At 49.6% G+C, this 16,478-nt stretch overlaps 1 protein-coding gene across 2 annotated transcripts in view; it reads left to right on the plus strand.

Moving 5' to 3' along the window:
* Positions 1-11,268, plus strand: part of TRIM66 (tripartite motif containing 66) — a 54,189-nt gene extending 42,921 nt beyond the window's left edge. For both annotated transcript variants that reach the window (XM_060177215.1, XM_060177213.1), the window contains exons 11-20: positions 1,692-2,213; positions 2,380-2,572; positions 6,522-6,582; positions 6,966-7,140; positions 7,704-7,993; positions 8,629-8,755; positions 9,102-9,176; positions 9,558-9,710; positions 10,100-10,318; positions 11,097-11,268. In XM_060177215.1, the coding sequence (XP_060033198.1) occupies positions 1,692-2,213; positions 2,380-2,572; positions 6,522-6,582; positions 6,966-7,140; positions 7,704-7,993; positions 8,629-8,755; positions 9,102-9,176; positions 9,558-9,710; positions 10,100-10,318; positions 11,097-11,156 (1,875 nt within the window). In that variant the 3' untranslated portion in view covers positions 11,157-11,268. The remainder of the gene's footprint in view (positions 1-1,691; positions 2,214-2,379; positions 2,573-6,521; positions 6,583-6,965; positions 7,141-7,703; positions 7,994-8,628; positions 8,756-9,101; positions 9,177-9,557; positions 9,711-10,099; positions 10,319-11,096) is intronic.
* Positions 11,269-16,478: the final 5,210 nt, after the last annotated feature.

Here is a 16,478-nt window from a genome sequence, read left to right on the forward strand (position 1 = left end):
GAGCAGTGGAGTTATGCAGACACAGCCTCAGTGATAACCCTTGTGCATGCGCGTGCACACACACACACACACGATACAAAACTTACTACTCAGATGATATTTGTGTGCAGAGAATCTCAATGTGACTTCAGTAAGATCTGTGGGGACACAGTCGAATATACAAAAGGCAGCTATTTCCACATGTGAAAGACAAACGTGAATTTACAAGCTTAGGTTTTCAGTGACAATGAAGTCACATGCCTTTTTGTGCTTCATTTTATTTATTTATTTTCTTTTGGTTGCCTTTTTTATTGTTGTTGTAGTTATTATTATTGTTGATGTCATCGTTGTTGGATGGGACAGAGAGAAATGGAGAGAGGAGGGGAAGACAGAGAGGGGGAGAGAAAGAGACACCTGCAGACCTGCTTCACCGCCTGTGCTCCCCTGCAGGTGGGGAGCCGGGGGCTCAAACCGGGATCCTTATACAGGTCCTTGTGCTTTGCACCACGTGTGCTTAACCTGCTGCACTACCCCCCGACTCCCTGTGCTTCATTTTTTTCAAGTGTACATTAGGGCAACAGTAATTCTAATAATATTAATACCTGCCAGACATTGTTCTAAATGTTTACATGGGTTATTTAACCTTCACAGCCCTTCAATATCTGCTGTGAAGATTAAAGGAGGAAATGCCTGTAAAATACCTAACAAATTGCCTTGTAAACTCTCAGTACATTTTAGCTCCATAAGAGCAACCGTTATTTAAAGACACTCATAAACCCAATTATTAGTAGAAGGAGCTGATATTCATTTGCTGTAAGACTTGTAGAATAAACATTATTGTTTAAAAATGTTTAAATAGCTTAATTTATTCAGCTAGACACTACTGCAGTAGGTAAGCAAACAGAAAAATCCGTGCCTTACCGGAGTTTATAACTACATCAGAGAAACAGACATCAATCAAATAGTACCAGAGATTGTGCTATAAGAAAAATAAAAGAAAGCACAAGGAAGGGCCAGGTGGTGGTGCACCTGGTTGGGTGCACATGTTGCAGTGCGCAAGGACCTGGGTTCGAGCCCCTGGTCCCCACCTGCAGGGGGAACGCTTTGCAAAGGGTGAAGCAGGGTTGCAGGTGTCTCTCTGTCTCTCTCCCTGTCTATCACTCCCTTCCCTCTCAATTTCTGGTGGTCTCTATCCAATAAATAAATAAAGATAATAAAAAAAATTAAAAACAAAAAGCACAGGGAGTTATAGGACATTGAGGAGGGAGACTTGGGATGGCTAGAGCAGAACTTGGTAGGTGAGCTGAGTTCTGGAGGAAAGGAGGAACAGGGACAAGAGCAGGAGAAGGTCCAGGCACAGCAAGCAGTCTGTCTTTGAAAGGGTGGAGCCTGGGGTGGGCGGAGAGCACTGTCTATTTCAAGGGGTGAGAAGAAGGCCATTTTATGAGCTGTGGCTACAAGACAGGTGGCCCGTTATCCTAAGAATAGTAGAGTGTGTTGTAGGTTTGTATGTGGGGGAGTGATGGCATCTCAGAACCGTCAGCCTCCATGGTTTGGGGTGTAGGAGCAGAACTGTGCTGACTGAGTTCCTTGCAGCTACCAGGCTCCCAGGTCAGAAGGAAATCTGATCAGAGGCCTCCCGTAGGCTGTGTTCCTCCCTCTCTGTGGACCCAGCTAGCAGCCTGGCCTTGCCCTTGCTTTCGCTCTTGCAGCACTCCACTTCAGTGAGCATCATGGGATTTTCCAATACACTAGAGATGGAGCTGTCATCAACCAGGCTGGCGAGAACCCTAGAGCCACAGATCCAGAGTGTCAGCGGCCTGACAGCTGGGCCCCCCCAAGCAGTACCAAGCCTGCTGAACAGCCCCCCACCAACTGTGTCAGGCCTGACAAACAGTCAAACCCAGGCCATGCCTAGCCTGTCAGCCAGCCACCTGCAGACCGTGCCCGGCCTTCTGCGTGGCACATCCCATTTGGTGCCCAACCTGAGGAGTGACTCCTCCCAGGCCACTACAAGCCTGGCAAGTGATCACTGTCAGCCTGCGTCCAGCCTGACCTCCAGCCCCACTCAGGCGGTGCCAGGACTGGCAACCTGTCCTCTGCAGAGCTTGTCTCCAGCACCTGACACACAGCCAGAAAGTGGGTCGGGCTCCAGTGCCAGCTCCGACAGAGCTACGGGCGACCTGTGCCCTGGGGATGGAGCTGAACCCTCCTTGGCGAATGCCCTTTGTAAGGTGAGTCCTGAGGTCGCACTCAGCTTCCTGTGTTCATCAGTGAGCAAGAGGGTGGCTACTGAAGGGCTTATTGTGGCCTTAGTTTAGTAGCTGTGTGGTCTGTAGTGACAAAATTAATCTCTAGCCTGATATTGGATTTTTTTTTTTTTAACCTCACATTTGAAAGATGGAAAGTGAAGATTCCACCCGCTTCATTGACTCTCTGGGACAAGGCCCTGTAGCCCCTGGTCAGAAGATTTCAAAAGACTTGACTATTTCCTCAGAACTGGAGGAGCCAATCAACCTCTCTGTGAAGAAATCCTCGCTGGTTCCAGTTGTCAGCACATCTACAGCTCTGCAGCATTACCGGAACCCAAAAGGTAAGACTCTGCCTTTGGTGCTGGCCCCAGGTTTGAGCAGATGCACCCAGCACTCCCAGGTGAAATAGAGGCCAGCACATGGGCGCTAAGCCTGAGGCGTCCTCTCTCGGACTAAATTCTCTTCTCCCTCCAAAACTGACTTATTGGCACCTATTTTGTTCCCCTCACCTCAGTGTGGTTACAAATGAGCTGGGTCTGGCCAGGACTCAACTTCCTCATAACATTCTCATGCAAAAAATGTGTGTGTGTGTGTGGTCCTGGTTATGTGGGGGTGGGGTACAGGAATAACTCACAGTCCAGAAGCGTTAGCTTGAGCAAAGTATCGTAGGAAAAGAGCTTGTCTGCCTTTAGGGATGCACACAGTTAAGTTAGAACACTACCTCTGTTATTTCATAATTGTCTCTGGCAACCTCTTCCTGTGAATGGGGATGATCATACCTGCTTCATGGGCTTCTGGGGCACATAATCACAGTGAAACCACTTGAAACCATTTGATGACCTGCTCTGTGGTATCAAGAATGTGCCTGCAGCTGGCAGCAATATGGATTGGTGTCATGTCTCATTCAAAGGACACTGGGAGGGACAGGATGGTGGCACGCCTAGTTGAGTGCACATGCTCCCGTGGGCAAGGACCTGGGTTCAAACCTCCAGCCCTACCTGCTCCGCGAGTGGCGCGACAGTGCTGTAGGTGTCTCTCGTTCTCTCTCCCTCTGTCTCCTTTTCCTTCTCAATTTCCGTCTGTCCTCTCAAATTAAAAAATAAAGAATAATAAATACTTTGAAGTTAGGGAGCCGGGCGGTAGCCCAGCGGGTTAAGTATAGGTGGTGCAAAGCACAAGGACCAGAGTAAGGATCCCGGTTCGAGCCCCCGGCTCCCCACCTGCAGGGGAGTCGCTTCACAGGCGGTGAAGCAGGTCTGCAGGTGTCTGTCTTTCTCTCCCCCTCTCTGTCTTCCTCTCCTCTCTCCATTTCTCTCTGTCCTATCCAACAATGATGACATCAATAACAACAATAATAATAACTACAACAATAAAAAACAAGGGCAACAAAAGGGAATAAATGAATAAACATTTATAATATTTTGAGATCTACATGATAAAGGACACTGGCTCCACTAGACTTGGGCTCTGATGCTTTTCAACCCACACACTTCTCAATGGGACTAGGATAAGTTTCTTTTCTTCTGTGGGATAGAAGGCTAGTTGAATGAGTATTTGGGAGCTTTTTCAGTTCAGTTTGCAATCACCAGCCTGACGTCTATGCTGGCACACACTGGAGATACTGCAGTGTTTGTCATTTCCAAATCACCACAGTAAAGTGACTATCGCAATACAGTCATACATTTTTTAGTTCTACAAGTTACGTTTATACCATGCTATCTATAGTCTGTTAAGTGTGCAGTAGCTTAAATTTCAATTTCACTTTTAATTTTATCAGATACTACAAGATTATATGACTTTGATAACAACTTCATCAAAAAATCCCAATGAAATATTTTTTCACATTAGCTTGAAGTGTAACAGTATCAGCGACAGCAGTCCATTTTATGACTGATTCACATTGCTTCACTGTGTATTTAGGTCACGTGGTACATAGAGTATGTACCAGAGCTGTCTGTAGGCTAGCTAGAAGAATCTGTGGAAAATGTATATTATTCTCTCTTTTTTGTTTCTCCCTCTCTGTCTTCTCCTCCTCTCTTAATTTCTTTAATTAATTAATTAACTTTATTTATTAGGGGGATTGATGGTTTACAGTTGACAGTAAAATACAATAGTTTGTATATACATGACATTTCTGCATAACAATTCAACCCCCACTAGGTCCTCCAGGACCTGAGCTCCCTCACCCCCAACCCAGAGTCTTTTACTTTAGTGTAATACACCCATTCCAGTCCAGGTTGTTTAGGGTTTTCTCTTCCCAAACTATTTTATTATTAACTTTAATTCCTAGATTTAACACACCCATTATTTTCATTATTAGTGATTTAATAGTGATTTGCAAAATTGTAAGATACTAGGGGTGTAATTCCACATGATTCCAACCATCCGAGTTGTGTGTTCCCACCCAAACTTCAGCAGAAAGTGCAGTAGTTCTCCCAAGGTCACAGGTAGGGTTTGGTTATATCTCTGAATCAGTTAGCCTATCTAATCTGTCTGTCTGTCTATCCTTTACTCATTTTCCTTCACGTCTACAGCCCTGCCTTCACTTCCTTTCCAAGTCATACCTACAGCCATTACTATTTTCTTTCTTTTGCTTCCAGGGTTATTATGGGGCTCGGTGCCAGCACTACAAATCTACTGCTCCTGGTAGTCATTTTTCTTTTCCATTTTATTAGATAGGAAAAAATAAACTGAGAGAGAAGGGTGATTAGAATGGTGATAGAAAGAGGGAGAGAGAAAGATAGACACCTGCAGACCTGCCTCACTGTTTGTGAAGTGACTCCCTGCAGGTGGAGAGCTTGGGCTCTAAGTCGGACTTGTGTCGGTCTTTGAACTTAGTACTATGTGTGCTTAGCCAGGGGCACCACCGCCTGGCCCCTGCCCATTACTAGTTGCAAGCGTTTTCCCCTTTTCCTCTCCCCTCTCAGATAAGCAAGCCAGTGCCTGACTTCCTGTGGTGTTACCCAGGTTCTCTTCCCTTTCAGTGATAGTTATACATACTTTAATTTAAAATACTTTACTGCCCAAAAATTATGATCCAGAGATGTTAAATGAACCCATGTTGTGAGGGAAATGGTGTCAATCAGCTTGTTTGATTGTAGGGTTGCCACAAGTTTCCAGTTTGTATATGTGCTACCAAAGCAAGCACGTGACTTTTCAGTCTGTAAAAAACTGGACTGAAAATAATAATAATTGAGTTGTAGTGTTTGTGAAACACAGTCAATTTATGCCTGCACTTTTTAATAAGTTAAAACAAAAATGTTTTCCCCCCTTTTTTGCTCACACTGGCTGGAAGGCCCTACTGAAACATACATTACTGGTTATTACTATTTGTACAATAATGCAAAATAAAATAATAACTTTATGGAAGTCAGGCGGTAGTGCAGTGGGTTAAGTGCATGTGATGAGAAGCGCAAGGATCCCGGTTCGAGCTCCCGGCTCCCCACCTGCAGGGGAGGGAGTCGCTTCACAGGCTGTGCAATAGGTCTGCAGGTGTCCATCTTTCTCTCCCCCTCTCTGTCTTTCTTTCCTCTCTCCATTTCTCTCTGTCTTATTTGACAACAGTGGCATCAATAGCAACAATAGTAATTATAACAACAATAAAAAAACCAGGGCAACAAAAGGGAAAACAAAAACAAACTCTAGGGCTGGTGAAAAAGCCACATTCAAAGTGTGCCGCTTTGCTATGTGTGAGACCCAGGTTCAAACCCAGCCCCCACCACACCGCAGGAACTTCCCATACTTTCTTTCACTGTATCATTCTCTATTGAAAAAAAAAAGGCACCCAGAGCAGCGCCTACTGCCGAGAAGGTGCTGAGTAAATGCTCGTTCCCTTCTCTCCCTATTGCTCTGCCTGCCCTCTGCACAGACTGCACTGCTCGGGGTAGGCCAGGGCTCGTGGGACCCTCTTGTCCGTGCAGTGAGGTATAGATTCTTGGGCAGTGTTAGAATCCCAGCACTCAGATGAAATGGCAGAAGCTGCACAGAATGCCTTCCAAAGGTGCGTGACACCTGTGTGCAAGAAGAAGCAGGTGGTTTCTGAGCCCCATTTCCAAGGTGAGAAGCTTCCCCTTTGTGCCTGACTCAACACTTTCCCCTCAATAGTCTTGGACTGCTGTCTGTATTTATCCTTTTCTTCTCAGGAAGCAGATCTGTGTTAAGATTGTGGATTATTACAGTGTGGATAATTGTATGCTAGGCCTGTGGCCAGGTGTGGGCATAGCTAGCATGTATGAAAGGTGTGAGTGACAGGGTATGCTCTCCTGAATGTATTTGTCGCTCTTCTTTCAGAGTATGACAGTTTCGAACAAGGAGCCCTACAGCTAGACACAAAGGAGAAACAGAACATCAGGTAACAGATGAGGGCAGATCCCAACTGCTCTTCTGCCCACCCCACTTCTTATGGGGGGTGTGGCACAGAAAGCAAGTGTCCTTGATGATGTAACTGGAGGTTGAAATTTACCTGCAGTTGTTTTCTTCAACGCCAGAACTGCAAGCAGTCTGGTGGGTTGCCTGGGCTGGTTGTGGGAGGACGTCCTGGCTCCTGTACTGTGAGGCGGGTGCTCGGTGTTTAGTTCTCCTTCTCCAGGGCCTCTCTTCTGTGAACGGGGACTGCCTCACAGGGCCTCCAGGAACCAGGAGGCAGCACTTGTCTGTGGAGGGTTGTCCTGAGAAATCTTGAGTCATGGGTGAGCTTGACTTAAAGTTCAGGTCCGGGCGTCTCTCTTGTCACAGGCCCTTTACCAGTGAGCCCAAGATCCCCTACGTGCGGCTAGAGCGACTCAAGATCTGTGCTGCCTCTTCGGGAGAGATGCCTGTGTTCAAGCTGAAGCCACACAAGAGTAGTCAGGACGGGAGCTTCCTGCTGATCATTGAGTGTGGTAGCGAGTCCTCCAGCATGTCCATCAAGGTGCCCTTCACGCTCTCTGAGCCTTGGTCCAGCTAGCTCGCTCTCCTTCCTCCTTCCTGCTGATGCTAGAATCCTGGCTGGCCTTGTCCCGAGTCTCTGTGTGGGGGTGCAGCTTGGCCAGACTTTGTCCCTACATTAGGACTGAACTGTCCCAACATTCACAGGATTTGACTGACTTAGGGTCTTGGAATAAATCAGTGCTCCGGGCTTATTAATACCCTCTCCCTTCTTATTTTTAAAAAATATTTATTTATTCCCTTTTGTTGCTCTTGTTTTATTGTTGTAGTTATTACTGATGTCGTTGTTGTTGGACAGGACAGAGAGAAATGGAGAGAGGAGGGGAAGACAGAGAGGGGGAGAGAAAGACAGACACCTGCAGACCTGCTTCACCGCCTGGGAAGCAACTTCCCTGCAGGTGGGGGGCCGGGGACTTGAACCCGGATCCTGATGCCGGTCCCTGCGCTTTGCGCCACCTGCGCTTAACCCGCTGCGCCGCCGCCCGACTCCCCCCTTCACTATCTCACTGATGCTGTGTTGTGACCAGAACTCACTTCTTCCCCAAGGTCAGTCAGGATAACGTCAGTGATGCCATCCAGACCCCAAGTCTGGGGGGAAGAAAGGTCACTGTCACTTCTCTGACTGGGAACCAGCCCCCAGAGGAAGAGGGTATACCCGCTGAAGAACATAGACTCACCCCTCGAGCCCCAGGAGCTAAGAAGGGCCCCCCGGCACCGATAGAGAACGAGGACTTCTGTGCTGTGTGTCTCAACGGAGGGGAGCTGCTGTGCTGCGACCGCTGCCCCAAGGTGTACCACCTTTCCTGCCACCTGCCGGCCTTGCTCAGCTTCCCAGGGTGAGTCGTGGCCGGCAGGATGATCGCGGCAGGCCAGGCCCAGGGAGGAACTTCCTCCCTCTGGGCTGGATGAACTGTAGGCCCGGGACTCAGCTCCTCCTCCTCTGTCTCTAGTTCCTTCCTCCACTCAGACTTGACCCTGTGCCCCCATCCAGGCATCTTACTAATTCTGTTTTTTCAAACTCACTAAATCTGGAGTTACTCAACTCATTTCCTCTTCTTTGTTAATGCATGCTAGGGAGTGAACCTTTTGCATGCCTGAGAACACTGAGCTGCCTCCACAGCCCAACTTTTTCAGTCTTTTTCTTGGTGGTGGTGGGAGAGAGAGTTAAGAGAGAGGAAGGGAGAGTGGAGATGGAGGGAGGGAGAAGCAACGAAGGAAAGAGGAGATACCACAGTATCACTGCACCATCCACAGAGTTCCCCAGTGTTCTCCTGTGGTGCTGGAGCTCAAAGCCCCAGCCTTGTGCACAGCAAGACCTGTGCTCTCCCAGCTACCGCCCAGCTCCAGAGTTCTCTGAGCTGTGGCTCAGTTTCCCACACTGCTGCCCCCCACAGTGGTCTGAAGACAGAGGGGCAGGGATGGGGGCTCTGGGCAGACGTGCTGAGACCTGCCTTGGCCTCCGCCTCTGCAGGGGAGATTGGGTGTGCACCTTGTGCCGCAGCCTGACCCAGCCTGAGCTGGAGTACGACTGTGAGAATGCCCGCTACAACCAGCCTGGAGTGCGGGCTGTCCCTGGCCTGAGCGCGTATGACCAGAAGGTAGGGAGGAGTCTCAGGGGACTGGGTTCCTGCCAGGGGCTGCCCCCTGTGCCTACAGGGACTGAGTCCTCTCCAAAGGCATGAGGGGTCTTTCTCGATACCTCTTTTGGGCTATGCCTGACAGTTTGACAGTGGTGTGTGTGTGGGGGGACGGGGGGCGGTGAGGATTGCAATGTTTTTTCTATCTGCCAGCTGTTTTTTTTTTCTGACCTGGGAGGTTAAAGTGTGCCTTTGTGTGGGGTTCCTTCCCTGTGGGTCAGAGTAACTGCTGGAGTTACCAGGGTTGCTGTATGGTTGGGATGGGGTCAGAACAAAGAAGCACTGCTGTCAATTCTGATCTCTGCAGAAGTGTGAGAAGCTGGTCCTGTCCTTGTGCTGCAATAGCCTCAGCCTGCCCTTCCATGAGCCTGTCAGCCCGCTGGTAAGGAAGGCCGCACTGCTCCTACCTGCCACTGTGCCGTCCGTCCAAGGGCTGGGGCCCTGAGGCAGATCACTGTGTGGGGGTGGCATGGGGGCGTCAGCATGTGACCACTGGACATGCTCACTGTGAATGGCCCAGGGACTTGGGCTTCATGGCCTCTACAGCCACTGCCCCCACCTTGACTTCTGCTACTTTAGACTTAATTTAACAAGAGCAACATTCTTCATTCTTCCTTTCCTTTTTTCCTCCATTTTTCTTCTGCTTGCTTTTCTTTTCCTTTCTCTTTTCTTCTTTTCACTTCATCTCCCACTCTACCTCTTCTTCTCATCTGTATCTCTACTTTGCTCTTCCTGTTTTCCTCCTCATCCCCTTCTCCTGAAGGCTCGGCACTACTACCAAATCATCAAGAGGCCCATGGACCTGTCGATCATCCGGAGGAAGCTGCAGAAGAAGGACCCTGCTCGCTACACCACTCCCGAGGAGGTGGTGTCAGATGTGCGCCTTATGTTCTGGAACTGCGCTAAGTTTAACTATGTATGTCTGGCCTGTTTTCTGCTTCTCCTATTTCCCAGTGACCCCAAGACTGTCATGGCTGGAAGTAGCTGTTGGGATTGGTCCTGGCTGCCGTGGGGGCCTGGGACCTGTGGGGACTGTTTGAGTCAGTGTTTAAGAGCGTTTGTCCATACTTGGCCATCACATGGGTTCAGGAGAAGGGTAGGGCCGTCACCAGTGAGCGGCCTTTTGTAGGTAGCACTCGTCACTTCTGTTCTGAGGACTGATACTAGACTGGTCTTTCTGAGTCTTGAGGAGACAGTGGCTTGTTGACATTGCAGAGAGCTGGCTAGGTTTTGTGTCCTGAGCGACCTTGAGGGACCCAGGAAAGACGGCTGGTGGGAACGGGCCGAGTGCTTTTTTCCCCCCAGCCTGACTCGGAAGTCGCAGAGGCTGGCCGCTGCCTGGAAGTGTTCTTTGAGGGCTGGCTGAAGAAGATCTACCCGGAGAAACGGTTTGCCCAGCCAAGGCAGGAGGACTCAGACTCCGAGGAGGCGTCCAGTGAGAGCGGCTGCTCTACTCCACAGGGCTTCCCGTGGCCCCCTTATGTGCAGGAAGGCATCCAGCCCAAGAGGCGGCGGCGGCATATGGTAACGAGCGTCTGCCGGCTGGTGGGTGGCTGAGTGAGTGGGTAGGCGGGGCACCTGAGCGGCACACACCAGCAGCCTGGCGTGGCACCGGCAGAGGCACAAGCAGCGGTGACCGTGAACCCTTACTTTTAGCCACTTAGCCTGACAGGAGGCGGGCCGATGGAGGTTCGAAACTCAGAGAGCTGAGAGCTGCCCAAGGCTGCCCAGAAAACTAGCTGAGGATGAGAAACCAAGCTTTCTGATTCTTGGTTCAGTGCTGGTTATTCTGCACCGTGATAGCTATTCAAGGAGAAATGCCAGGTTTCAGTGCCTGATTTCAGCGTGGGTCCAGGAGAAAGGAAGGGGTCTCTTCCACCCCTTGGTATAGAGATAGATCCCTTTTACTTGCAAAAGAGTGATTCTCCCACCTGACTGGTCCCTCCTATGCAGATCTCTGCTGTTGATCCAGCACGATTCAGTTCTTCTAAAATGAGCCACCTGTCTACTGTAAGGTGGGATCTGACCAGCCATCCCTGATTTTTTAACGATACCTAGCACACGATGTTTAGTGGCTCCAGTGAATTTTGCTGTTGCATTCCTGGAGGGTGTAAGTTTGACTATGTTCTCGATATATAAGATAGAACATGTGTACACACACACACACACGTATGTAATGTATATGTGAATGTGTGTGTATGTGTGTATTGTCTATACTGTGGGATATCCCCACCTGGGCACTTAGCCTTTTTGTGTCAAGAAACATGACATGTTGGCTATTCTAATTGCAAGTATTTTTTAGGAGAACGAAAAAGCAAAGAGGATGTCATTTCGCCTGACCAACAGCATCTCCCAGGTGTGAGATCCAGAAGGAGCCCGAGCATTTGGCCACCTGCGTGCCATCCTGTTGACCACTCCTCCCCACCTTTCAGCTCATTGTCTTCAGGTTGTGGATATGAGACAAGTCTTGTCGAGCTGTGTAGTGCTCTTCTTTGCCGTCTGCATCTTATAGCATTTCTTTGGAGCCATAGTGTATCCACTACAAGATTACAAGATAGGTTTCAGTAAGAAACAGCAAGGAGGTATTCCAAGAATAGACACACAGGTCCACTCGACAAGATCAAGCCTGGTCAGTCTCAGGGGGACCTAACTTCCTTGGTGGATTCTTTCTGCTGAGGAAAGCAGACTTTTCAACTTTCAGTGTGCAAGGCACGGGAGAAATGTGCCCAAGGGAACTCTTCCTGGGCCTAGAAGAGGGGAAAGAAGGGGGAGTGTTCTGACGTCTGGCAGACCTGTGATCTCAGGCTCAGCACAGCCAAAGATGGTCACTGTATGCCTTTGCTTGGCCTACCGGGACAGGGCGACGGCCCTGGGCAGGGTAATGGAGGCTTCTAAAGGCCAGAGGTCTCAATTGGTGCCTATTTGGGTTCTAATGGTTTTCAGGGTATTTGTTTTCCACTCCCCTTGCTGACAGTGACCAGAGGGCCGCCGTGGAGATGCCGTGGCTGCTGTGGTGTCACCGGCTGCACGGCTGTGCCGAGGCCTTTTTCCAGGCTCATGTTTTACCTGTTGGCTTAAGAAGATGTCACCTTCAGAGTCTGCCCTCTGTGCCACTTCTCTGGGGCCAGAGGCACCTTCCTAGACGTGACTATTGGTGGCCACCCTTCATCATCTCCACTCAGAGGCTTGGATCCTGAATTCTTCCTGGGAAGGTTGTGAGGCAGGCACGGCCTGCTCCTGCTACACAGTTCCCTGGCATGAAAGTGGCCCACAGCCAGCTCACTCTGGGCTTCTCCACCTGCTTAGTGATCCTGCTTGTCAGTCTTTCCATGTTCATAGAGCCAAAGATCGGAAGTGAATCTTCAGACTTGTAGACCCGGACTGTGGTCAGCCCAGAAAAAGGGAAGAGTCTGGCCGTCCTTCTTGTGGGAGGCTGGAGAAGGGCAGAGGGACTGTAGGAGCCAACCTGCACACACAGGGGAGTCTGTGTAAGCTGGAGGAGGGGAGCCAAAGGGCAGGAGGACCCCGAAGCAACTTGGAGGCTTGGTTCCTCGGCTGCAGAGAGGAGAGTCTGGGAGCTCACAGGCGCTGTAGGCTGCATCTCAGGGTGCGTAGTCCATGCAGGGTAGGCGGAAGGAAAAGGCACAGATACTATGGCGGATGCTCAGGGCCAGGCTGCACCACCAGCAGGCACTTGGTTGAGAAGGACACTTGCTGGTGTTGCCGGGGCTGCAGATCTGACGTAGTCTGGAGCTCTTGTCCTGCCATAGCTTAGAGTCTTAGTCTTAAGGAGTCAAGGGAATCTTAGGTCAGGGATCGATTTATTTACTTATTCCTTTTGCTAAGAGGAAAGTTGAAGGGTGTTCTTGTTTGTAGGGGCTTTGTTAATGAGAGATTTTTGGTCAGAGAAAGTACTTCTCTCCTGTGAGGTGACGGCTTTTCTCATTTCTTTCTCGCCTGCACTGGGAGATCACCCTCACTTCAGAGCAAACTGTGCCCACTGACTTGCCATTCTTTCACCAGCACATGCCAACTCCTCCTAAACAGATGGGCTTCGACAAGTCTACCTTCTGTTTGGGGTACTGATTCTTCCATATTAAAGTAGCCAGCTAACATGTGGAATCTTTGGGGGCTCACCAAAAACTGGTTTGGGCTCTGGCCACTCTGTTCTAGATTTTTGAGTCTTTTGTTTCACTGACTTGACAAGCTTTCCTTTGTATTCACCTCGCTAATTCCTGCTCGAGGCGCTCTTGTCTTTGTGTAGCTGGTGTTCTTATCGCCCCTAAGTGAACTTCATGGTGCTTTGTGTCGGATATCCAGGTGAGGACGGTGACAGTCTCAGACCTGATTAATTTCCTCTACCAAGGCCAGCTGGAGACCACAACTATGAAGCAGAAATTCCTGGTTTCCTTCCTATCACTGAAACTCCCAGCTTTACTGTAGCCTACTAGACCCAAGGATCAGCCCACCGGGCTAGGGGACCTTAACAATATGGTTGAGGTTCACATGTTCCCTTCCCATCACAGAGACCCTGCATGCTGAAAGATTCTTCTTGTATAGCAGAGCATGAAAGGTTGCGAGGTTGGTTACGAGACCCTGGCCCACCACACTATTGTTATAGTGGTTATCCCAAGGCAGTGCCCTCTCCCTGATTTCCCCTGTGTATTTAGCACAAATGTTTTACGTCTTGACTGTGTTTTGGTTTTGCATGCATAAAACATGACTTTTTAATTATTTCAAACAGGCTACTAACTGAGAAACTGACTTCAGTGGCTCTTAGCATTTGAACTGGTCCTATTTTTTTTTTTTTTTTTACTTACTCCTACAATGGGCCCATTTTGAAGTCAGTCAAACCAGCTGACTCTTGACAAAATCATGAAATGAAGAGACGACAGGCACTGGATTCTTATGGTCTAGGATGCTGCGCTATAGAAGGAATGGAGCTTCTTGGTGTGCGGAGAGGCGAGCGGCTGGAAGGACTCCAGCCAACAGCCACGGTTATTTTAGCAGAAAAACTGTCACAGAATGGAGCTGCAGAAACCTTTGCAGACCATGGGTGTGGTCCTGCCTGATTCCAGCCTGCCACCTACACACCCACCTGCTTCTGCTGGTGCCAGCCTCTCCTTGGAGCTATCAGTTTCTCTGTAGGATCTGCTCCTTAGCAAGCCTTGCCATTGATCCCTGCAGACCCCAAGGCCCTTATCTGTTTCTGGCAACAGGTCTTTGTCTTGCTCCTTAGATACGTCTCTCTCTCTCTCTCAATCTCTCTCTCTCTCTCTCTCTCTCGCTTCCAGGATTATTGCTGGGGCTCTATGAATCTACTGCTCCTGGAAGCTATTTTTTTTCCTTTTGTTGCCCTTGTTGTTGTTGATGTCATCATCATTGGAAAGGACAGAGAAAAATGGAGAGAGGAGGGGAAGACAGAGGGGGGAGAGAAAGACAGACACCTGCAGACCTGCTTCACCGCCTGTGAAGCGACTCCCCTGCAGGTGGGGGGCCGAGGGGCTAGAACCAGGATCCTTACGCCGGTCCTTGCAATTTGCGCCATGTGCGCTTAACCTGCTGTGCTACCGCCCGGCCCCCACTGACTCCCTTCTTATTTGCCCTGGGCTGTGTTCTGTTCTCTCTTTCACTCCCAGGAACCCATTGTCTTGTCTTCTGAGCTCTTCAGTTGAGACTTTGCTCCTTCTGTATCACCACTCGCGTGTATCTTATCCTCCAGCTCCTTCATTACTTATCTAAATCGCCCTGATCCCTTTGTTCATTTCCATGGTCTCCGCTCTCTGTTCTCCCGCCATTTCAGCCTTCTAGACTTCTCTTTCTGTCCAGCCTGAACCCAAGTTACATCACACAGGGCTCTTTTTTTGAACGAGAGAGAGAGAGAGAGAGAGAGAGAGACCACAGCACTAAAGCTTCCTTCGATGTGTTGGGGGCCAGGCTCAGTCCTGGGTCATTCATAGAACAAAGCAGCACACTATCCAAGTGAGCTATTTTGCCAGCTCCACTCATGGGAATTTTTTTTTTTTTTGCCTCCAGGGTTCTTGCTGGAGCTCATTGCCTGCACCATGAATCCACTGCTCCTGGAGGCCATTCTCCCCCCTTTTGTTGCCCTTGTTGTTGTAGCCTCCTTGTGGTTGATGTCGTTCGTTGTTGGATAGGACAGAGAGAAATGGAGAGAGGAGGGGAAGACAGAGCGGGAAAGAAAGACACCTGCAGACCTGCTTCACCGCCTGTGAAGCGACTCCCCTGCAGGTGGGGAGCCAGGGGCTCGAACCAGGGTCCTTATGCCAGTCCCTGTGCTTTGCGCCACCTGCGCTTAACCCGCTGCGCCACCGCCCGACTCCACGTGGGCATTTTTTATCAGCGTCTTGGACTTTCTCATCTTCAGCTTCTTGCTGAAACTGCCCACCATTCTCTCTTGCCAGCACAGAAACTGAAATCTTTCTTCTCTTGGCTGCTAAGCATGACAGGTTTATAGTTGACAGCCCAACCTGGGCTCTCAGTACTGACTGGTTTATCTCCAATGTGTCAGGACTCTGCTTTCCATCAGTGCCCTTTATCTTTTCTCTCAGTAACTGGCTGACCTCTCTGTCCACTTCACAGAAGAGACGCCCTAAAGCAAGCTGTCTTACCCATTTGTACCTCTCCCCCTCTCACTTCTCTGTGTCTGTGCCCCCAGGCCCCTATGGTGTTCACTTACCTGAATCCTTCAAGACTTGGTTCCACTCTTTATCCCACTGCTTTCACTTATCTGGGGATTTTTAGTGTCTCTCTCCTATCCTTCCATTGGTGGTCTCATTTAGCTTATAAAAAAGCAAAGATACCCCAAGTTTAAAACCAAATTTCATAGAATCTCTTACATTTCCCTTGCCAGCCAAGTTTCTTTTAAATAAGAACACTCTTCATTACTCATTCTCAGGTACCGTTCGCCCCCTGTAGATTTTCTTAAGAGATACCAGTGACCACCTAGTTGCCAAACCAAAAGAATTCCTTTTAGTCTTCAACTGTCTTGATCTCTTCACAGCATTTTACACCATTTGTCAGTTCCTCAGCACAGCTGGCTTTACCACTCTGTAATCTCTGGGTTGCCTCTTATCTCTTAGCCACAGAGGCTGAGCCATCCCTAAACCTTGGTGGAAGGGTGCCTTGCAGCTTTGTGGAGTCTCAGTTACTCGGCTGGAGAAGCTGCTTCTCCCGCCCCCAGCGCCCCCCCGCCCCCAGCTCCCTTGTGTTTGAGTCTGCCTCTCTGCCTGGACTCAGTTCCCCCATATCAAGCATGTTGGAGAAGAGCCTCTGCAGCATGGACACAGTCTAGCCATGCTTGTGAAGAGGCCCCAGCCGCACCTAGACCAAGGCTGGCAAACTGGTGTACTGGGCTGGTGGGTACCCTCACCAGGATCTCCAGGCATGAAGTAGCCGGGAGTCACAGTGAAACGTGCTGCTGACCAGGAGAATCTTGGTGACCTGTTGGGGGGAGGAGGCGCAGTGATTGGCCACTTGTCTGAGGGTCAGAGAGCTGACCCTTCCCATCTCTCCCAGTCACCATCACTGCTTGCTCTAGACATACCGAGAGCTGGAGGGACGAGGTGGCTCTCTTGCAGGCAGGGAGGTGTAGTAGAGTGCGGCCTGACTGACCTCTTCACCTGTAAAGCTGGGGAGCCGGTTTTGTTCGGTTATAAGGATG

Source organism: Erinaceus europaeus, chromosome 17, assembly GCF_950295315.1.
Source record: "Erinaceus europaeus chromosome 17, mEriEur2.1, whole genome shotgun sequence".
NCBI classification, from domain to species: domain Eukaryota; kingdom Metazoa; phylum Chordata; class Mammalia; order Eulipotyphla; family Erinaceidae; genus Erinaceus; species Erinaceus europaeus.